General features: G+C 50.8%; 6 protein-coding genes across 6 annotated transcripts; 3 read left to right on the top strand and 3 right to left on the bottom strand.

The window, feature by feature from the left end:
• Positions 1 to 807: 807 nt before the first annotated feature.
• On the top strand, positions 808 to 2,287 carry Z518_04792 (uncharacterized protein; the record flags this gene model as incomplete). The annotated part of the gene is made up of 3 exons (XM_013418498.1): positions 808 to 1,120; positions 1,259 to 1,855; positions 1,965 to 2,287. The coding sequence occupies 3 exons, from the start codon at positions 808 to 810 to the stop codon at positions 2,285 to 2,287; spliced, it is 1,233 nt and encodes a 410-aa protein (XP_013273952.1).
• Positions 2,288 to 3,748: 1,461 nt separating this feature from the next.
• Z518_04791 (uncharacterized protein) lies at positions 3,749 to 7,540 on the top strand (the record flags this gene model as incomplete). The annotated part of the gene is made up of 3 exons (XM_013418497.1): positions 3,749 to 4,685; positions 4,748 to 5,197; positions 5,250 to 7,540. 3 exons carry the CDS (start codon positions 3,749 to 3,751, stop codon positions 7,538 to 7,540), a joined length of 3,678 nt encoding a protein of 1,225 aa, XP_013273951.1.
• An 853-nt stretch (positions 7,541 to 8,393) lies between these two features.
• Positions 8,394 to 9,833, bottom strand: Z518_04790 (uncharacterized protein; the record flags this gene model as incomplete). Its single annotated transcript, XM_013418496.1, has 2 exons — positions 8,394 to 9,229; positions 9,293 to 9,833. The coding sequence occupies 2 exons, from the start codon at positions 9,831 to 9,833 to the stop codon at positions 8,394 to 8,396; spliced, it is 1,377 nt and encodes a 458-aa protein (XP_013273950.1).
• Positions 9,834 to 11,474: 1,641 nt separating this feature from the next.
• On the bottom strand, positions 11,475 to 13,181 carry Z518_04789 (uncharacterized protein; the record flags this gene model as incomplete). Its single annotated transcript, XM_013418495.1, has 1 exon — positions 11,475 to 13,181. One exon carries the CDS (start codon positions 13,179 to 13,181, stop codon positions 11,475 to 11,477), a length of 1,707 nt encoding a protein of 568 aa, XP_013273949.1.
• A 1,456-nt stretch (positions 13,182 to 14,637) lies between these two features.
• Z518_04788 (uncharacterized protein) lies at positions 14,638 to 19,019 on the bottom strand (the record flags this gene model as incomplete). Its single annotated transcript, XM_013418494.1, has 3 exons — positions 14,638 to 14,906; positions 14,957 to 18,794; positions 18,855 to 19,019. The coding sequence occupies 3 exons, from the start codon at positions 19,017 to 19,019 to the stop codon at positions 14,638 to 14,640; spliced, it is 4,272 nt and encodes a 1,423-aa protein (XP_013273948.1).
• An 865-nt stretch (positions 19,020 to 19,884) lies between these two features.
• Positions 19,885 to 21,608, top strand: Z518_04787 (uncharacterized protein; the record flags this gene model as incomplete). Its single annotated transcript, XM_013418493.1, has 3 exons — positions 19,885 to 20,169; positions 20,223 to 20,380; positions 20,429 to 21,608. 3 exons carry the CDS (start codon positions 19,885 to 19,887, stop codon positions 21,606 to 21,608), a joined length of 1,623 nt encoding a protein of 540 aa, XP_013273947.1.
• Positions 21,609 to 21,674: the final 66 nt, after the last annotated feature.

The following is a 21,674-nucleotide window of genomic DNA, read 5'->3' as shown; positions in this document are numbered from 1 at the left end:
CTCAAAGCGGGAGTATTGGGATACAGGGGACTGAGAGGAATCGTGAACAACCAATTAAACATGGTGGTGCTTTGCCGATAATTGCTGGGCTTTCCGCAGTACCCTCCTGTTGTGTAAACATGTGAGAACTACATATACACACCTTTCTTCCAACCATTTATCCCCCTTTTAAAGTTTCCTCCCATCGCTCTTATGCCACCCCTTTGCGCCATCCAAATTAGGAATCACTCATAATCCACTTTGCAAATCCTCCTCGATCACGGGAGCAATCTTTGGGCAAATGAAGCAACTCCTCCCTCTAATGCCGAGCCTAGTCCAAAGTGGATCCCTACCTGTGCCGAAATGAACGACATAAATGGCCAAATTCAACGAGTACACCTCACGATACCTTGACCTGCGATGCGCTGGCAAACGGAGATGCCAACAAGCCACTTGCATGATACCAACGCAGGATGTCTCTATCCTAACTCCCGTTAAAGCTCGGATTTGGCCACGATGATGGTGATGACGGCGGCCGTTATGTTTATCAGGAACTACGTTACCTCGGCGCGAGGGGCCATCTCGCCTGAAAGAAAAAAACATTTCCTGGCCGTAGCAGATACATAAGAAGTCGCAGGACAACTCATTGCGGTCTATCTACAGCCTTTCACTCGGGTGAGCCTGTTCTTTCAGAATACTGGCCAAAGCAATAAATTCACTTCGTTAAGCCGCCAAGTGAATCGTGACAACACTTGAAAGATCTCGATTGAAATCTCGGCACGTTTTTGTCCGTCGTCGAGAAATCCGAAAACAGCGTTGCAAATCCATATGGCGGATTCGTCACTAACATCGCTCACCTCAGAGCTTTCCAATCTCGCAGGCAGTTATGTTCCGCCCACAAACCACGACGCTGCCTCCCTCGCTCCGAAAATGGCCCTTTTCAACCTCTCGAAGAAAATCATGTACTCTCTCATGGATCCGGGAATGATGGTCCAAGCGCATTCTCTCCAGATGGCCGAAATGGTCTCCGTTCGAACGTTGTTGGACCTCAAGGTATTTGAGAAGATGCCGACCGAGGAGGGCAAAACGATCACGGCCAAGGAATTGAGCGAGAAAACAGGAGTTCAGGACGCTTTGCTTGGTGAGGCTTTCATTTTGCCCTTTTGGCCATATCAAGACCGTCTTTCCGTGAATCCATTTACCGGGGAACGCCATGGTTCCCTCGAGGTGAGACAGTTTTAGGGCGTCCTCCCGGCTAATGCACGATCATTCTGAACAGAAAGACTGCTCCGCCCTCTCGTCGCCTCAGGTTTCATCACTCAAGCATCCGACGGTTCGTATGGCTCCACGAAGTTTTCCCAAGCATACACATCCTTCCCTGGCCTATTCTTCACCCTAATGTTCGACCACTTCCTCCAACCCATGACCGATCTGCCGAAATATCTTTCAAAACATGGCGCGGCGGAGCCCACTTCGTTTTACGTCAACCCTTACTCCGACTACCACAACGCGAGCGATTCCGGAATGACAACGTGGGAAATCATGTCGAAAGATCCGGAGAAACTGAAGACGTTCCAGTTGGGCCTAACGACCGGTGACGCCATGGTGCCGGTCACGGGATACTACGACTTCAACCAGCTCGCGTTGACAAAGGAAGAACAGGAGAAGGATCCAGACCGAGCATGTCTCATTGATATTGGCGGTGGAGTAGGCAACGTGGTCAAGAGGATTTTGGATGAGTATAAGGACCTTAGTCCCAAGAACGTGATACTGCAGGATCAAGGTTCCGTCATCGATATCGCAGAGAGAGAAAAGATTCCGCCCGAGGGCGTCAAGTTGATGAAGCATGATTTCTGGACAGAGCAACCGGTCAAAGGTGAGCTATCCTCAAAACAATGGGCCTGGACCAGATTCTTTCCAGAAGAGCGACTGTTTCACGGGACTTGCCCAGTACTAGGACTGACGATGCGTGTTTTTGTCTCTAGGTGCAAAAGCATATTACTTCCGCCGTGTCTTCCACGACTATAGCGACGAGCTTTGCGCCAAAGCCTTGAAGCAGATCATCCCGGTCATGACGGCGTCGGACTCTCGTGTTCTCATCGCCGACATGCTCCTGCCTGAGATCATGACGGAGAAGGAAGCTCACACGGCCGCTTTGGACGTCGCGTGTATGGTCATGGGCGGTAAGGAACGGACGGAGGAGAATTTTAGGCAGTTGTTCGATAGTGTAGGTCTGGAAGTCGTTGCGATCCATCGTGCACCCGGCGCCGCGGCGGGAGTGGTTGAGGGGAAGCTGAAGAAGGAGTAAGTGAGAGGCTATAAGAAATAGTGTCATAAGCCAAGGATTGGGATATCGAGGAAGGCGGTCGCAACATGGCGATTGCGTCTCATCGATACGTAGGATGAATAGACATGACGATTATGGGGCCGAGGATATTGAAGAGCGTTCATGGGTATCCCACCGCCGTTGACCTCTTTCTCCTCCCCTTGGGCCATTTAGCAGCCGAGCATTTGTCCTGAACCTCATGTAAATGGCCAAGACGATGAGTGCTATACTCAGAATCCAGACCATGATGAGATGTATTGTCTGATCAAAATGGAACCCAAGATTTTCTTCCTGAATTAGGACCTCTTTGACTTACTATACTTTGTGTGCTGCAGACGTGGATTCGCAGCTCCCTCAGATTTTAGGGCCTCATAAACGTAAAGGACATCAGTTGCTGCTGGTCATTGTGTTATTCTCGTCGAAGATCAACGTTAGCCAATCTGCGGGGCCATGGTCCGAAAAAAGAGACATCCTAACTAAATCAATCCGTGTAGTCCGTAATTCAAAGCCATCCGTCCATTGTTGGACATCCATCGAGATGGCGTTGTAGCGGGGGGGCGAGTTTGGTGGTATAGATATCACTACTGGTCATGGAAAGGATGCTGCAGTCCGTCGAATGATAGGGTCGTATTGGTTGTTGAAAACGCTCTCTCCCTCTCTGTATGTATACCTGCCCTTCCCTTCAATCAGCTATTCTTTATTGAGATGGTTGCGAGAGGCATTTGATTCAACCGAGGACGCATAATACGTTCACGAACATTGATGTGCTGTCATGCTAATAGTGGGTCCGTGTATGACCTTGTCAATGGCCAGCGAAAGTCGCTGCATAAATGGCCTCCATTCTCACGGTCACGCGCTGGTTCCTGTTCCGGTGTTCCTTGATTCGCAAATTCTTTGCGTTCGACTCTTTGGTATGCTCTGAGGTTAGCTAAGGCTCCTGGCCGGGGAATTGGTCCCAGAATGAGGCTGAGGCTCGGTCTCGGCGCTAAGCACCGAGTCGTCGGGGCCATGCCATCGACCGTCCGAACAACGGGAAATGTTTTGAAGCGTTGCGTGATTGGTTCGACCTTTGGAAACTAACTCACGCGATTTGAACTTTGTGGTCGGGTGCATGAGTTGGTAAGTGGTTGTCGCCAGAATCTAACGGTACTAGGCCGTTATCAGCCACCTCAGATGTGCAAGTGCAACACTGCTCAGGGCTGAACGTTGACTTCGCCCCGCTCTTGATCCAACGACTTCCAGCCATGTCCCTTGGGGCTGAAAGAATTACTCATATCGTCTCGATGGCATCGTTTCAGCAAAGTAACTTCCTCCCTGCCCGAGGCATGGCATGAACAATGCCGGCGAGAAACGAATAAGAAATTCCCACCCCCAGCCTTGCCTTGCTCACTGCCGACCGGTGAAACCTCTGACCATTGAACGATCCAGAAAACGGTTGATAAAATGCCGGAGGGAAGAAAAAAGCGGCTTGACCACCGCGACTACACCGTGGCCATCATATGTCCCCTCGAGGTGGAACTGAGCGCGATGAGGTTGATGCTGGAAGACGAACATGCCATGTTACCGCCAAAAGCTGGAGACACGAACGGATACATCTGTGGAGAAATGAGTGGACACAATATTGTAATTGGGTACCTGCCTTATGGCTCCCAGGGTATCGGAGCGGCCGCTTCGGTTGCCACGCACATGGAGCGTACTTTTCCCTCCATCAAATTGCGCATGCTTGTTGGCATTGGCGGTGGCGTGCCTAGCGACGAATACGATATTCGGCTCGGTGATGTAGTGATAGGAATGCCAGACCGCGGACATGGAGGCGTCATTCAGTACGACCTGGGAAAAGAAACCCTTACGGGATTTCAACGGAAAGGACATCTGGACGCTCCCCCGACGATTTGGCGGGACGCCGTTGTGCGTATGCGATCAGATCACCGAAACAAGCGAAAACAGCAAATGTGGAATTTCTTGTCAGAGGCGCAATCCCGAGGATATTCATGCCCTGCTCCGGAGAAAGATGTTCTTTTCCTCAATGATAGCCCTCACGTTCCGAACCAGCCAACGTGTGCACAATGCGACAAGACTCGAACGGTAACTCGGACTTCCAGAGATCCATATGTACCGTCCATCTTCTACGGCCTAATTGCCTCAGGCGACCGAGTGATGAAGAATGCGAAGAAACGAGACAAGATCAGTCAAGAATTAGGAGGCGCTCTTTGCTTTGAAATGGAGGCAGCCGGCTCGATAAATGATTTTCACTGCATCGTCATTCGTGGAATTGCCGACTATGCTGACTCTCACAAGAATGACGATTGGCACGCGTATGCCGCTGCGACAGCGGCCGCGTGTGCAAAAGAACTCTTGACATATGTGGCTCCCGTTGTCGGTACGTCGATGCTCCTACCCCCAAGTGTGCCCACACGTGAAGATGTGAACTTTTTCCACCAGCAAGGTCCCCCGAGCCGCCGAAGTCCGAACCGACGAAGTTTTCCAATATCCCTAAACTCCTCGTCAAAGATTTTGTAGGTCGAAAAGCCGAGCTACAAGATATCGAAGAGCATTTCACTAGTCGAGTCCCGGATGGACCCCGAATTATCATAATCTCCGCCCTCGGAGGACAGGGCAAGAGCCAGATTGCCCTCGAATATTGTCGACGAATGAAGCCCGTCTACAAAGGGCTCTTTTGGGTCAATGCTAGTTTCAAATACACCGCCAAACGATCATTTTCGGAAGTGGCCAAAGCGCTTGGTCAACCCGTAGTGGACTCAGAGAGCGAAGACGACCAGGTCCAGTTTGTTTGTGACACTCTCGCCGAGTGGGAAGATCGGTGGTTAATGGTGTTCGACAATTACGATGACCCCGATAATTTTGGCGAGGTTATGGATTTTATTCCCCATGGTATATCGCCACCTTTTCAGTAGTGTCGGTAGGTGCTGACCCACTGCTCTAGGGACTGAGGGCGATGTCCTTTTCACCAGCCGCTGCCAGGATCTAGACCGGCTCGGTGAGACTATAAACATTCCTCCCCTGGCGACCGATGATGGAGTTGCGCTCTTGCTACGATCGTTTCGGGGCGTGGACGTGGAGAAACACAGGCCTGAGGCAGAGAAAATTGTCAAACGACTTGGAGGTCTCGCCTTGGCCATTGACCAGGCGGCAGCTTATATTCGATATCGTCGACTGTCCGTTGGGGACCTTCGTGGCTTCGTGGAGCTGTATGAGGAGCAACGGGAGAAAATCCTTACTCACACTCCCGATCGATTTTGGGAATATGGTGTGTTTGGTAAGGAGAAGGAAGCCCGAGAGAAGGCGTTATCTGCTTTCACTACGTGGGAAATGTCGTTTCAGCAACTTTGTCAAAAATACGAGAAAATCGCGGACGCCGTTGCTCGCTTCCTGACTTTGTCTGCGTTCTTGGCCGCTATACCGATCAATGAGTGGCTTTTCATTAATCATCGAGATAGGAAGGTCCCCCCAGATGATTGGACCTCGATTTTCAGCCTGAGGGCGGGCTACGATGGAACGGTGCGTGGCGAGGGGGATGATTCGGCAGTTCCACCGCCGGGCTCCGAAGACCATGTGGACTGGGATACTTACAAATTTTGGGATTTAATCCATGAAGGTAATCAGCTTTCATTGGTGCAAGAGATCTCGCGAAGTTCAGGCCAGGAGGGGGCCACGTTTGTTTTTCACCCTCTGATTCGAGACTGGCTTCAGCTTAGACAAAGCCCCAAAGAACGTCAGAACTTTACGAAAGAAGCGATGTGGGTCATAGTTGATTCGATCATCAAATTTGAGAAGTCAACCGTGGTGGCAAGCGTCAAACAAACCCTTCTTCTCCACATCGACGCCGCGATGGAGAACGACGAGAAGTTCTCCAAAAAAGGTTGTCGCATAGGGGAAGAAATGAAGGGTGATGATGCCGGCAGGGACTTCGCAACGTTCTGCTGGCAGCAGGGCCGATATGCCCTGAGCGCAAAATTGTGGCAGATTGTCCGAAGGACAAGAGAGGTCGAACTCGGTAAGGAGCACAAGTCCACATTGGCAGCCATGAACGACCAAGCTTTGGTAGCGCACGAACAAGGCAACTACCCGGATGCGGAAAAGCTATACCGGGAGGTCCTACGACTGAAGCGGAAGGTTCTAGGGTCAGAACACCCGGACACCCTAGTCACCATGAATAATTTGGGAATTTTACTGAGGGAGGAGAGTGCATACGAGGAGTCAGAACAGTTGCACCGAAAAGTCTTGAAGATTCAGCAGCAATTGCCGAATGATCATCCAGATGTCTTGCACAGCAGGGTGCACTTGGCGGCCGTGCTTTGTGATCGAGGCAAGTTCAAAGAGGCGGAACACATATATCGAGAGGTCTTGGAGATCAGGAAACGCGTGCTAGGGGACCAACATGAAGATACGCTCGTGACGAGGCACAACTTGGGCTTAGCATTGCTCCACCAACGTGAATATGCTGAAGCTGAGGTGATATATCGAGATGTGCTCAAGATCCGCGAAGAAGTCCTTGGGATGGAGCACCCAGAGACGCTGAGTTCTAGGAACAACCTTGCCGAAGTCTTGAACTATCAACGAAAGACGGAGGAGGCCGAAGCTCTATTTCGAGAGACGCTTCGAAGCGAGGAAAAGGTGTTGGGCCCTAGCCATCCAAACATGATCAGAAGCCGACATAATTTAGCCTGGGTCCTGGAGGGTCAAGGAAGAGATGATGAGGTCGAGGCTCTATATCGGGATGTGCATAAAGCCCGCACAAAGCTGCTTGGGCCAGAGCATCCAGCCACGTTGTTGACCATGAATAATTTGGCAGTGTTGTTGACCAATCAAGGTCGGTTTTCCGAAGCTGAGAAATTGTACAAAAAAACTGTGGCTGGCCGGATCAAAGTGCTGGGACGCGATCATGCAGACACTGTTGCATCTGAGGAGGATTACGAATGGATGCGTGAGAAACGACGGATTAAGGAGGGAAGAGATCCCAGCCCCGAGAGGAGAACGCCCGATACAACGCCCGAACGAAGTCCTGACGCACCCACCAAAAGGAAGCATCGTCAGCCTGATACGCCCACAAAACGAGACGAAAATAGGATTCACAGGAGAAAACCTGCCTTTGGGGAGCGAAGGATCCCAGAACGCGGGGGAGGTCAGTACGAACGTTCTTTGATGGAGACCGTTGGACTAATTGTAGCAGTGAGATCGGCTCTACGATCATTTCTTAAAGGTGACCGCTACTAGAGCTGGCATGCGTTGGGGAATTGTCTATCATTGGCAACGAGTATGAATCTGTTTCGGTAGCATGCGCAAAAGATGAATCGGGGAATTCGGAAAAAGGACTCGGACCAGAGACAAGCAGACACCAGCTCAATGAACATCGGCTGCAAAATTGCCAAGCGAAGACATTGAATCTCAAAAGATCCAGCAACAAGGCGCTCGACATGGTGACTAACTAGGACCACGACAATATCATGATGCTCTTTGCTAATACACCACAGGCGCCGTTGTATATATCTACACATATATATAGTATGCAGCGAAGCTCTACTCGTGGATAACTTAATCGATACCAGATTCCTTGAGAAACAGCGCGAGTGTGAATAATACTGTGTGAGAGGTATCATCACATCAGCATAGATGCGTAAGGCCGAGTGACGATCAACGGAAGGCCTCAAATGCGGAGAGCGCGGGACAAGGCTGTATACGCCAAGGAGTCAGCGTTCAACTTGAGCATCGCGCTCTTCTCCTCCCTTCCATCTGATTGCAGGCTGCCTTGCTCAGTCAAATGGCTTGCACTCATACTTGTTTCATCGTAGTATCGTAGCAATAGACATATCCTCTTCCTTTTGTTCCCCTAATCAGGCATGCTTCTGAGCCTTTCCCATCCTCGTTGGGCTGAAACTGCTTTGCTTTCGAGCCTTAGCCAACTCCATGTGTCGGCGGGAGTGGGAGGACGTCTTTGTCCTTCGATGCCTTCATTTTTGATATATCCAGATGATACAAGGACTGATTAGTCAGGCTTTCCCCCATCTTTTTTCAGTATTGTATTGGACTGTATTGCAGCTTTGATTGGTTTTTCTTTTTTTTCTTTTGATCAGTGCAACCAACTCGTCTTGATCCGACCTTCCTTATCGAACTCTGGACCTTCTGAGCTTCGATGCTGATGGCCGAGATGGTTATGGTGATGATTATGACTAACTCTTCGTCCGATACTCGTTGCAATGCCAATCCGAGCTTCCTGCTCCTTGAAATTGACCATACGCACCTCCTCGCCGTACGAATGCTCGTCTGAATGTGCTTGTGTTTCAACATCATCGGTCGTGACAACGCTGCCTGACCCGTCGCCGCCACCTCGAGACCATCCGAAGTCCTTTTGCACCACGATCTGGCCGCCCTTTAGGGCGGTGACGCTGTTACGGCCGTAGCCAGGCCCGTCTTCGAGAGGGATTGATTCGGACTTTATGCCTGCGCCGGACTTGGAGATCGCGGAGGCGAATGGGCTTCGTGTTCCTGCGGCGCTGTGTCCGCCTTGGATCTTGCCTGAGTGTTGGCCTCCGCTGTTCCCGCCGTATGCGTAGATGGCGCCAGTGAATTTCTGGATTTGTTTGCCCAGGAAGCTCTTGAGTGGTGGGAGGGATCCGATGATGACAGATACTGAGCTTTCGACGAGACCCCAGACAGCGAGGCCAACGGGATCGGCACGAGCCTGTCCCACGATCTGTGTTAGGCGGATGATGGCTACCGCGATAATGGCTAAACCCAGACAGAAGACGACACCCAGGCCAATTTTTTGTGGTCGCGAGACTTGAAGTTCGCGGAGGAGGCGGAGTGGTAGGGACATGATCATTAGGTCGGAGAGGATATCGACGGCTGTGGAGTAGGAAATGCTGATTGTGCTGCCTGCTTGGTCAATGGGTTTGGAGCACTGGCCTGTCAAGTGGGGTTGAGGTTAGTATTTGAAGATATGGGAACAATATCATGGTATTTGCTAACCGAATTGAAAATATGTGCTAGGAGGGTGACATGTCCAAGCTGATGCTATCCAACAACCGGCATAAGCGAGGGCGCTGAAGACGGCGACCACCCACCAGAGGCGCTTGTAGGGGGGCAACCCCTCGAACAACCTCCAGAACAGAGCCAGAAAGCTGGCCTTGACGCACCAGAGGACCGTCCACATCAGGCCAATGATGGCAAATTCGTACCGGACATAGATATTCCCTTGAGTGATCAACTCCTCGCCAGCAGCAATGCGGCCCACTGATACATAAAGAATGTAATAAAGGGACTCAGTCTGAAGAGTTTGAAGGACAGCATTCACTGTAAGCACGATAAAGCTGGCCACCATCCAGTAGTCGTCAGCGAAGAGGCGTCGAGCCTCACGAAAACGGGAGAAGAGTCGTAAACTGAGGAATGATGCCGCTGTTGCTACACCTGCCCACGCCACCGCCTTGAGGCCGCCTTCACTAAGTCCTCTGGCTGCACCAGTGAGCCTGGCAGATGCTCCTGCGGCGACTGATGATGTTGAGTCTGACATCTTTGTAGAATTAGTGACATGAAATATTAAAAGGCACAAAGAGAGCAGGTGGGATGTAGATCGGCGAGAGTTGTCGGCGATGAGTCCGAGTATCGACGCTCACCCCGATCTCATTCCAAGGAATGGAGATAGAGGAAAATAGGGAAGCATATCTTTTCAGGGAGCGAGTGAAGAGAAGAGGAGCTCTAGCAAAGGAGTGCTCGCTTAAAAGCCGGATGCCTCGAAGAGCAGTATTAAGGTGGTGGCGAGCTAGGCAGTGAGTAGGTTCGTTGCTTGTCCCAAGCCTGACAGCCAGCAGCAGGAGCCGTGTTAGAGCTTCGTCAATAGCCTCGACAGGGGGAAAAACTAGGCTGATGCAAGGTGTCTCTTACCAATGTATGAAGGGGGGAACGAGGCAAAGTGTAGTATGAGCCAACAGAGAGAGAACTCAGGCGTTTAGCCGAAGGAATCAGTTGTTCATCTTCTTGGTGCAGCCCTGAGAGGAATCTCTACTGGCGACCTCTAGAACAGATCCTTGCAGCATAGAGTTTCTTGTGTTGGGGGATGAGAGTGGACCGAAGCATCTTCTTTTTGTTGTCATCCAGCAGAAGCAAAGCGAGCAAAACGAGGGAAATTTCAAGGAGAGACACAATAGTTCAAACTACCATCTGCAAAGCTAGCCAGGAAAGGGAACCCTCGATCGCTCGGGATAGGCGGGTGAACGGGGATAGTTAGCGGAAAGGGGAGCGCCGTCTTGTTTGACCTGTTCAAGAAAATGGGCTTCGGTAGAATTGAAGATCAGGACGCCTCGTCCCCTCAATCTGTGTCTGGGCTACCTAGGTCGAAAGTGGTAATGCATTGGCAGTGAAGCGTAAGGCACATTTCGATTGATCTGAGAGATCTGTAGCCTCTTGGTGTATTGTTAGAAAGAGAACGCTCGGAGGTATCCGATGTCCGCACGTGGATTCGGATGAGAAGGTGGAGTGGTAATGGTCATAGGGACCAATGCTGATTCGTGGACAGGGTGACATTAACTTCTCAATCGATGTGTCTTCGGTTTGCTCGCCTGAGCATGGGGTGTAGGAACAATCGGCCGTTAGTGGACTGGGCTGTCTCTGAACACGCTTGACGGGGCAAAAGATGTGTCCCGTTTGAACCCCGTGGCACTTCCTCTGCCAAACGTGGTTCCTTGACTCGGACATTTGCCCTCCAGCCTCAACTTCGAAGTCGATGCTCGAGGTCTGAAAGTTCAGCAGCCAACCGGGGTGGCGTTTGTCGATCAAAAAAGGCTTTGGATCCAAAGTTTAGAAACCTAAATCCAAAGCCATGGTTTTGTCCATGGCTGGGGGTTAGTTTGGCACCAATAATGCAGCCACTGTTGACCGTCGTTTTGAAATCCGTCGGTAAGCAGGTTTCACGCTTGTACCTGCCTGGGTTTGCATTATCAAGTCAACAGTGCGCAAATTCTTGCCTCCCGTTGCTTATTTCCCAGAGAGAGGTTGCCTATCAGGCATCCCCTGCCTGAGCAAGGGTTCATGATGGTCTAGGCATTCGGAGTGATACAAGTCTGTGACCAGTCTGTGTTCTGGTTCAAAGCTCCTGGTCAACAATTAGAAATTAGAATTATGATTGAGATGTCTATGTTGCATATGTTTCGTGAATCTATACTCTGCAAAGTCGTCCTGTGGCATCTTCTCCGAATGCGTCGCTACCCACACACGTGGGGCAGTAGAACACCAAGGAAGGATCGTATTTTTGCTTGATTGACAGGAACTTGTCGTAGTTGCTTCCGTAGAAGTCAACCTTCCAGTCGGAATCCATCCGGTCTGCTTCGTTCATGTATGCCCCCGTGTTGGGGGCCAGTGATTTCATAGCGGCCGTCTTGACATGGGTGATGTCATACTGAATAGAATCCACGACAGACTGGGGTGTTCCAATGGGATACCCTCTAGCAACAATGTTACTGAAGTAAGAGGTTCGCCAGGCTGGGAGGACGCCCGAGTATGGATCGGCTTTGTCAGTGAAGACCTGCCCTCCGCTGACAATTTCGAAATTGTTAAAGGTGAACTCTTCAGGAGCTCCAGCAATGGTGCCGACCATGCTTCGAAGAGCAGCGAAGCTTTGCGTGACGGACGGGCGATCGAAAAGGCGAGATCCAAGTGTGGCCGAGGCACCGACCGCGGGCTCAACGCCGGATTCAGTGTCGTAGAAAGTCCAGTAGTCAGGATAAGAGACATAGCTTTCCGAAATGAAGACGCTGGTCAAGTTGTATGGCGCAAGTCTCGCTCGTGTTGCGTCGAAAGCGGCTTGGGCTTGGTCCACAGTCTTGTTAAACATGTAGATACCGTGAACATAGCCGGCGGTGAATGTTGCGAAGAGTGGCGTTGGGCTGTTGATCGCCCACTGGCCGTATCCGGCATATCCCGCGTCGTTCAAGTCCGGGTAGGCAGAAAACATGATGGCGATAGTGTCCAAAAGGCCCGTGGTATCCGCATTCAGCGCACCGATGGCGAGGTGTTGTACTGCGACGCTGACCATTGGGTGTGCCTTGACTGTGGTTGACACTACTACTCCATAAGTGCCGCCACCGCCACCTCGAAGAGCGAAGAAGAGATCGCTGTATTGGCAGGCATTGGCCGTGACGACGAGGCCGTTTGCGAGGACCACGTCCATCTCGAGAACTTGATCAGCCCCCAATCCAAATTGCCTCGAAGCTGGACCATGGCCACCACCTTGCATCCAGCCTCCAATAGCTCCAACAGACGGTGTACCACCGCCAACAACGATAACATTGTTCGCCTGGGCAACCGCATAGACATCTTCCCACGTATAAGCACCAGCAATTTTGATGGCACTGCCTGTCCAACCACTTTTCGAACATCCTTTCGAAGACTTGAATGTCTTCTGAAAGGTAATGCCGTTACGCAGATGACGAATCCAGACTTCCAAGCCACCATGGCCCTCAGATCGACCACTCATATCGTGACCAGTATTCTTAACCACGAGACGAATGTTGAAAAGTCTCGCGAAGGCGATAGTCAAGGCAACATGCAGAGAATTTTTGCAATCGACTGCATAACTCGGGCTCACTCCCAGTGTGCAAGTGCCTTGAGGTGTCTCGCCGGCAGTGGCATTGACAGGAGGGCAGGTAATGTTGGTAGGATATGAAAGCCCAACCACGTGGTCGGCCTGAAATGTTGCGTCGGCCCAGTTTGCGTCGACATAGGCACATTGAGATTGGCTTTGATCGGGGCCAGGGTAACAAGATATGGCCACCGGCTTGGTTTTGATCAGGTTGCCTCCCACTGTCGCATTGAAGATTTTCAAGACCAAATCCGATGGGAAACATGGGTCTCCGGGGGTCTGCATTTGATGTTAGGCCAAGGCTGTATGAGAGACGCACGGACAACATACGCATTTGCATGAATGTTCGGGGAAAAAATTGGAAGCGGTGGCGACCAGAGAATCCGCCGAGGCTACAACATCTGTTGATACAGAAGCAGTTGAATCTGTGCTTGCTGTTGCGGAGTGGACAGCCGAACATGCAGCCAAAAAAAAGACTGTAATCCGAGAAATGGCTGACATCGTATTTGTCCGTCTTGCCAAAGAAGAAAAGAATGAAAGAAAGCTAAGGAGTGGACGAAGGCAGGCTTAGCGATCGAGAAGGACTCGCCGACTGGTCTGCAAGGGGCGAGTTCTTATGAGAACCTTTCGTCCGCATGTTGATTCCTGATGTTAGATCTCCGCAACACCCTCGAGAAACAATCGTAATTCTTTCCACGTGTGTTCCTTGGAGGAAATTAAACTCGGACGGACCGTGGTCCCCAATAACCAGAAGAGTATGTGGATTGTTCCATTTTGCTCTAGAGGCTCGTGCGGTCTTCAAGGGGAGGATCGCTTGAAGACGTAGTGTCGGTCGGTCCATGCAAACCCTGACCTCCCCCCCTGTTAGGGAGTCTTAACATCGGAAGACTAGCATTCTTTCAGAGGTGGTGCATCTTGGCTGGCCGCGTGCACCAGGCGGACGGGATCATAAGTCTACCGGGGTTGTTGGGGTCGTCAATCCTCATTGAATCCTCCATTTGGCCATGAGATCCAGTACATCGCTTCTTCGGCCAGAACATCCGGGGGTGATGAATATGGAGACCGTTTCCTACCTTTTTCTTGTTTCCTCAACCCACTTGAGATGCCGTCCTTTGTATTCTCTTTTCGTATTCAGTCATGGACGTGAGGGGAGGATTTGATGGCCGAGTACTTGGAGTTCGGCCTTCATAACTCTCCGCAAGACACGCTGTAGATGTACTTCGATAAAGACTAGCAAGAATCGTTACCGGAATAGTAGAGAATCTGAGACCTTTCTTGTTGCATCACAGTGTTATTCGGGTTCTGAGGATTGGAAATAATCTTAGTAGAAATTGCAACACCCCGACTAGCAGATGCTAACGTGGGTACTAATGCACACAGGTTAGCATTATCAGCTTATCCATCACTTAGCATCCGACGTCAAACCCCCTTTGCTTACCCTAGAATAGACGTCTCGAATGCAAGGAACAAAGCCTATCCGATCCGTCCCCTAGGGGTCGGCAAGGCAATAACATTGGGGTCGAACTTCTGCGCTCGGGCACAGCTTAAGGCCCCACATTACCCCCTGCAAGGCTCCAGATTTTGAACCAAAGTCAAATGCGAAAACGAAATCACATCGATTCAATGGCCAGTCGTAAGGATATTCTGGTTCTAATGACGCTCTATGTGCCAAATACAGAGCACAATTCCCTACTCGATGCTTGGGGATTCCGTCTAGCACTAATAAGGAGAATTCGATTTTTCATCTTCTCACTCCTCTCCCCATGGTCGCCGCTTCATGCATGTTCTGGAAAATCAATTTGAACCCGTTGCACAGATCTCGCATAGTAGGATATGGTTGCTTCATCAGTTCGAACCCCTGAGGAATGACTCTCACAGCCCAGTCCATTAGTTTGGCATTCTGACCGGCTTTGAAGACGAGATGAAATTGGCCAGGTCGTTCTCGGTTGATGCAGAATTGATACATTGATCGTTTAGGGTTGGCGTTGGTGTAGGTCGTCAGCCACTCTTCTATTCCTGGAGTCAGTACTGTTCATTTTACTCAATCAATGGCCACTCACCCAATGCCGCTTTGGACTTGTCTTGGAATTTTTCGTTGCCACACATCTCATCCACTTTGCGGGCCATGGCTTTCACGTGTAGCACGATCAATTCGTCCAAGTCCGAGTAGTTGTACCGACCACCGATTCTCAACGTCCGGCCGAGGGAGAACTCGTTTTCTTTATCCAACTCAAGCACGTCAATGTGCTGGAAGATTCCATCGGCGACTTTCCACGTCACCGCGAGATGGTCTGTGCCTTTCGATGATGGTCGAATCACAACATCACCGCGATTTTGGCTGCCCAAGTATTCTTCTGCTTGTTTGGCATTGAAAGGTCGAAACAGAGGGTGTTTGATAACCCTGGCGGCACGATTACCTGAATCTGTCTTCTCTTCCAGAAGTTTCTTATCTGCGGCCTCTTCTCGGTCATCCCATTCGTCGTAACTCCGGTCGCTATGGTTGTACCTCTTGAATGGCTTTTTCAACAGATCGTCTCTTAAGCTGACACTCACGGTGAATTCTTTTCGATTGATCGCCGTGATATGAGCTTGAACGGTCTGGTGGAGCGTGTAAAGTTGCTTTGGTGAGACCGTACTGTCCGCCCATTGACCCTCCTCGACAACCGCGTCCAATCCGGAATCCAGTTTTCCTTCGACGTGCATGTCGGTGATCTTCTTCAGGGAGATAGGCACATTCATGCCTCTTTGAAGCGAATCTCTGGTCTCCCCGGTTAGCATTGTAAATATCTCTGATTCTCCCAGGTTGCTGCGGAACGGATTTCTCAGTTCCTCGTAGGGTTCGATGAGTTCCGCTCGAATGTTCTCCAAGGTCGTATGCTTCTTCGAATTGAGGTTCTTCTCTAGCTGCTCAGCATACTCCTCGAGGACCAGATCGTTCACTCGCTCTTGTGCTTCCTCTCGGATGAGACGTCGGACGATCGCTCCCGATCCACCTTCCTGTCTCTCAGCCTCGATATCTTCTTCGTCCAGTTCGAGAGCGTCGGCGGCCATTTTGCGAGCAATATCGTAATCTTCGGGATGGACCCGCGTGTTGTCCAAATATTCCGACGTGGGTTCCGATGGATCAAACTGAATGTACAACGTGGCGGCGGCATTACTCCAGACTTTGAATCCCATCGCCGCATGTAAGTCGTTGATCCCGAGCAAATCTTCACGTGTATTGACGTAACCGCCATTGAGATGGATCACTTTGAGAAGATGTGAAGCTTTGCGGGGACCGAGACCGGCCACATATGGAAGGAGATTTGCAACGGCAGTGTCACTAGCGGCCTCATTGAGATCGACTCCAACCATGTTGACGTTGTCGACCAGAGCCATCTCCAGCTTTTTCAACAATTTCTCTTGAGGGAGGAGGTTCTGGGCGGGATGAAAACTGACCGAAACAATGTCTCGACCCAAAGCTGCATATTCCTTCAGAGGATCTTGTAGATATCTTCCCAGAGCGACGCAGTAAAGTGCCAGTTGTGGAAATCCCGGATGATCCAATTTCGCTCGATCACTCGTCTGATACATTCGCGCAACTTCGTCGTTGACCATTACCACCTCCAAGAGTTCGCTTCGGTCTCGGTCGTCCTCGTCTGAAAATGTTGGGCCATGAAGGTCGTGGTTTTTAACCAACGTCACCAGGTTTGAATGGAGTTTCCGCGTATCGGGGCACCATCCGGATACTCCAATGACTTCTGGTTCTCTCCGTCGGATGACCTCCAGGAGAGCCTCCACATCTTTACCATCCGGAATGCCGCGTTCTCGATCGCCGGGGCCTAGTTCCTTAAACCGACCATGTTCGAGAACCCGGCCATCGTCGTTGACAAATGCCCAATAAATCATGTCACGTCCAGGGACACCCCCTCCATTAGACAGCGTTAGGACGCGCGGAGTGGTGCCCTTCTTCATTCCTCTGGGTTGATAAGGGGCTTGGTCCAGTCTCTGATTGAACTCCTCGCGGCATTCGACACCGATATTATTTTCGCACTGTTCTTTCAGGTTCTCTTTGACCAGTCGACCCATGAGCTTCATCACCTTGTCCACAGCGACCGAGATGACTTCGCGGCGTTCAGCATTCCAAGCATCCGCCACGTTCGAGTAATTGTCAGTCTCGATGTGCTTGTTGAGCTGCTTCTTGAAATTTTCATTGTTCCGTAGTCTGACTTGGATTTCGACGAGGCCTTCTTCCTCAGCTTTCAACATTTTCAAAAACAAATCTGGCCGCTGGAAAAACGAGCCAAAATTCTGGTTTCGTAGGTACTTGAATTCATAGTAAGGGTGTTGCTCGTCAATCTTTCTGAGACCTTTCTCAGTCCGATGACAGTCAATCACTCCCTCTTTGTAGACATTCTCCCGGATCAGACCTCGAAATCTTGGGCTCATCACGAGTTCTTCGATAAACATGGATTTCGCCGCTTTGAGCACTCTCGAGCCCGTGGGGAACTCGCCGTCGATAAAGGTGTCGGCAAGATTCTCAGGATTATCAGTGGGATCCTCCGTGTAAGTTCGGACGCCTTTTCGGGCCGCGTTTTGGGCGAATGCGTCCGCGGTAATACCAAAAGCGCGAACAAGACCATATGCTTTTGCTCCTCGGATTTCTTCATAGACCGTCTTGGTCGCCGCCTTTTTTTGGGACATATTGATGCCGTTGGTCTCACCGTGGGATGTGAGTGCTAAATCTTTGAGCCGTGACGCGTATTGGAAGTAGAGGTAATCCTGGAGATCCTGAAGTTCCTCCATGGTAGCGGCCAACGGTAGCATTTCCTGAAACATAACGTCCTCGGGGATGTTAACTGATTTTAAATCTTCGTAGGCCTTCCGTAATGCCTGTCTCTTCTCAATAAGCGCTCGATATTTGAGGTCGTGCTCGAATATTTGCCATAAGTCGCGTTGGACGAGGAGTCTGGTCGCATCTGATACCGTCCGTGGAGTTCCATCTTCTTCCCTCCCAACAACTCTCTGAACAACGTGGAGGAGGTAATCTTTCCGATTCTGGAAGATGAAGGGAACTTCGTAATCATCTCGAACCAAGAACTCCAAGACCTGTGCAACCGCTCGTCGAAAGGGTTCATGAAGGTCTGCATTGAATTGTTTGCTCGGAAGCATGAGATTGGAAATCCAAACGGCCTCTTCCTTGAATTCGTCTTCACTCAGTTCAACGTGGCGATATGGCTTTCTTGCAAGTTGGTGCCGTTCGGCCTCATCGGTGTATCGAATGGTGTTGTCTTCATCGGTCAACATTTTCTCGGCCAGCTGTGAAGGCTCAAAGACATCCTTGAGGTCCAAGTGCTTGTCTCTTTCGGCCTCCTCTTCATCGGCCTCGTCTTCTTTCTCAAGCGCGAAGTCGTAGTCAGTTCCGTCACCGAAGGCAGCACGGAAATCCTCGAGCGCCTGCTCGTCGAGACCAGCTGCATCTGCAATACCCAAATCTGGCAGCCCACGTCGATTGGGACGGGCCACCTCTTCATCTTCCAGTTGCCGCTGTTGCTCCTCATCCGAAAACACATCCTCTTCAATGAAGTCATCAAACTCGTCCTGCAAGCCACGGCGGTCCGGACGACTTGTTCGTCGGCTGTAGTCAACAGCCTCCTCTTCTTCGTCCGAGTGGCCAAAAATGTCATTGACACCGTAGGGCTGCTGTACGTCACGGTCTTCACGAGGCCCACGCTTCAGTCTCTTGAATTTTGGTTCCGGCGCCTCTTCCGCAGGCTTCAACCCAATCAACTCGAGATCTTCCTCATCAAGCCCTTCATCTTCACGTTCTTCGCGGCGCCGCTTCTTTCGTTCGCGTCTTCGCTCTCGACGAGTCTCTTCATCGTCTTCATCCTCGTCGACGATGAAACCTTTGGCGACCTAGAAATTATATCGATATTAGAACGCTTGTATATGCGCAGGCGTCGTCGATAATCTCACCTCCGCTGCAGCTTCTTCGTCGTCATCATCCTCTTCTTCCTCGGAGGAGTCATCAAAATGACCGTTAGCTCCGTTGGACTTTTCTCTGACTTCGCCAGTCTCTTCATCAAAAGATTCATCGTCTTCTTCATCGTCAAGGACTGCGCGATCATCGATGAGATCCATGTTGATGAGAACAAAGAGGACGAAGTTGACGGAGATAGGGCGCAAGAAAGAGGAGACAAACACGCCAGCAAGACGAGGTTCACTCGCGCGATCTCCTGTCTAAACAACAAGTCACTGTGAGTTGCGAAGATGTCTGGTGAAGAGGTTGCGGCTTTCGCCAGAATTTCCTTTTCTGGAAAAAACCTGCGGATACGACAAACGAAATCCGCCGTAAACCAGTTTAGGCACTATACCGCGGAGTATTTCCCACCTTAATGCAGCACTCCACAGTTGTTAGCTACTTTGTGTCTCTCTTGAAGCCCAAATAGGCGCTTTCGCTTGAAGCTACGACTGGTTATTGGCGAAATCATCTGGACTACCTCTGCCTATGCCATGAACTATTGACGAAATCTCTCCTTGTTCTGCTTTCGGTCAATCCACGCTTCGCTCATCCAAGGCCGTACTGAAGCGCCGTTGCCCCTATCTCCAGTAATCCAGTTTCACAATCTGGTTTTCCCTTCAAGACTCAACTATATTTATCAGTTGCCGTCCAACGACCCTTCTCGTGGAATTGTGACATCTTGCACCCTTCAGCATAGCTGACGCCTGGTTTATTCCAAGTTCGACTTGGTCCAAGATTGCCGCCGCTGACCCTCCTCTACCTGCCCGATCCGCCCCCCTGCTCAGTGCCCCATGGATCAGATGGTCATCGCGGTTGGGGTCTGAAATAGCCGCCCAATTCACTATCGTCCACATAACCGCGCTCAAAAATACACCGGAACCTGCTCTGTGTCTTCAGTCGACCCTCGAATCCTTTCCCAACCGTCCCATTACGAAACCGTCTTCGTCGATCTGCCGTGCCTCGATCCCGCATACCATCAACATCATGTCCGACCCCTTCAAGGCCAGAACACTGAAAAGGAAGAATGTCAAAGGATTGGCCTTGAATGCTCCTCCTCGGACAGCAAATCCCTCGGAAGGTGATTCACAGATACCTGGGGCCCTGGGAAATTCGGAAAGTGACCGTACAGACACGTTGGAAATTGGATTGGAATTCAAACTCGACTTGAGAAGTGAAGATCTGATCGTACTTAAAGAGCTGGGTGCGGGCAATGGAGGAACTGTGAGCAAGGTCATGCATGCCTCGACCAAGGTGATCATGGCGAGAAAGGTGTGTGCAAAGCCATTCTAAGAAGGCGGACCCGTATTCTAAGTGGGATACAGATCATCCGAGTCGATGCAAAGGAAAATGTCCGCAAGCAAATCGTCAAGGAATTGCAAGTCGGACATGATTGCAGTTCACCATATGTGATCACATATTATGGAGCTTTCCAAAATGAAGCTCGCGATATTGTACTCTGCATGGAATACATGGATTGCGGGTGAGTCGCGAGGCCTCCATTGATTGTCACCGCGTTAATGGCCTCCAGATCCTTGGATCGTATATCTAAAGATTTTGGTCCGATCCGCGTCGATGTACTCGGGAAAATCACAGAATCCATACTTGGAGGCCTTGTATACTTATACGAGGCACACCGCATCATGCACCGAGACATTAAGCCATCCAACGTGTTGGTAAATTCGCGGGGAATGATCAAGCTATGTGATTTTGGGGTCGCTACAGAAACCGTCAACTCGGTTGCCAACACATTCGTCGGAACTTCTACGTACATGGCGCCGGAACGAATTCAGGGAGGAGTTTACACCATCAAATCAGATGTTTGGAGCGTGGGTCTTACAGTGATGGAACTTGCCATTGGGAGATTTCCATTCGACTCCAGTGATTCTGCCGCCGGCGACCGGGCCAGTGCGGGACCGATGGGAATTCTCGATCTTCTGCAAACCATTGTCCATGAACCTGCACCAAAATTACCGAAAAGCGAAGCGTTCCCCGTCATTTTGGAAGACTTTGTGGCCAAATGTTTACTCAAAAGTCCCGACGAGAGACCGACGCCGAGAGAACTGTACGACAGGGACAACTTCTTGCAGGCTGCCAAGCGGACCCCTGTTGATCTGCAAGAGTGGGCTGTTTCGATGATGGAAAGACACAATCGGAAATCCTATTTGGCACCTCCCGCCCCGAAATCCCTCAAGAGTGATGGCACAAGCTCGGACGCGTCCTATGCCACATCTGCGGCGTCCACCGCATCTTTCGCCAGCGATACTCGAAGCACACCGATGACAGCGAGACGATATGCAAGTCCTACCTCCGACGACATACCAGTTGCGGCTCCACAATTCGCCTCTCAGCAGACTCCAACTGGAATTGTGGAGAGATCACCGCCCCCTCCGCTTTCTTTACAACATCTCTCCTTGGAGACGAGGGATGCGCCCAACGGCGTCGGATCTCGTTCCAATCGCCTGGGATACAACGACCGAGACAACATACCTGAGCCGGCCTCAGCTATTGAACCTTCCCAGCGGCCAATGTTCCCGCCGAGGACAAGCAGTAGTAACTCTGTCATGAATAGAAACCCTCTGGCGAGCCCAGCGCTTTCCATACGACAACCGCCACCTTCTGGACCCCTCCCACCGCCTCCGATGAAAGACTTACCGGCACCACCTACATTGAGAAGCGCGGGAATAGCTAGTCCACGTCGAACTAGGTGACATGCAGCACACATATTTGACACTGTTGGGGACGGAGACTTCGAGCATTGTTGTGTGGGGGGAGGG

This window comes from Rhinocladiella mackenziei (genome assembly GCF_000835555.1).
Source record: "Rhinocladiella mackenziei CBS 650.93 unplaced genomic scaffold supercont1.3, whole genome shotgun sequence".
NCBI lineage: Eukaryota > Fungi > Ascomycota > Eurotiomycetes > Chaetothyriales > Herpotrichiellaceae > Rhinocladiella > Rhinocladiella mackenziei.
Note: the sequence above shows the minus strand (reverse complement) of the source record. Positions and strands in the feature narration are given on the sequence as shown.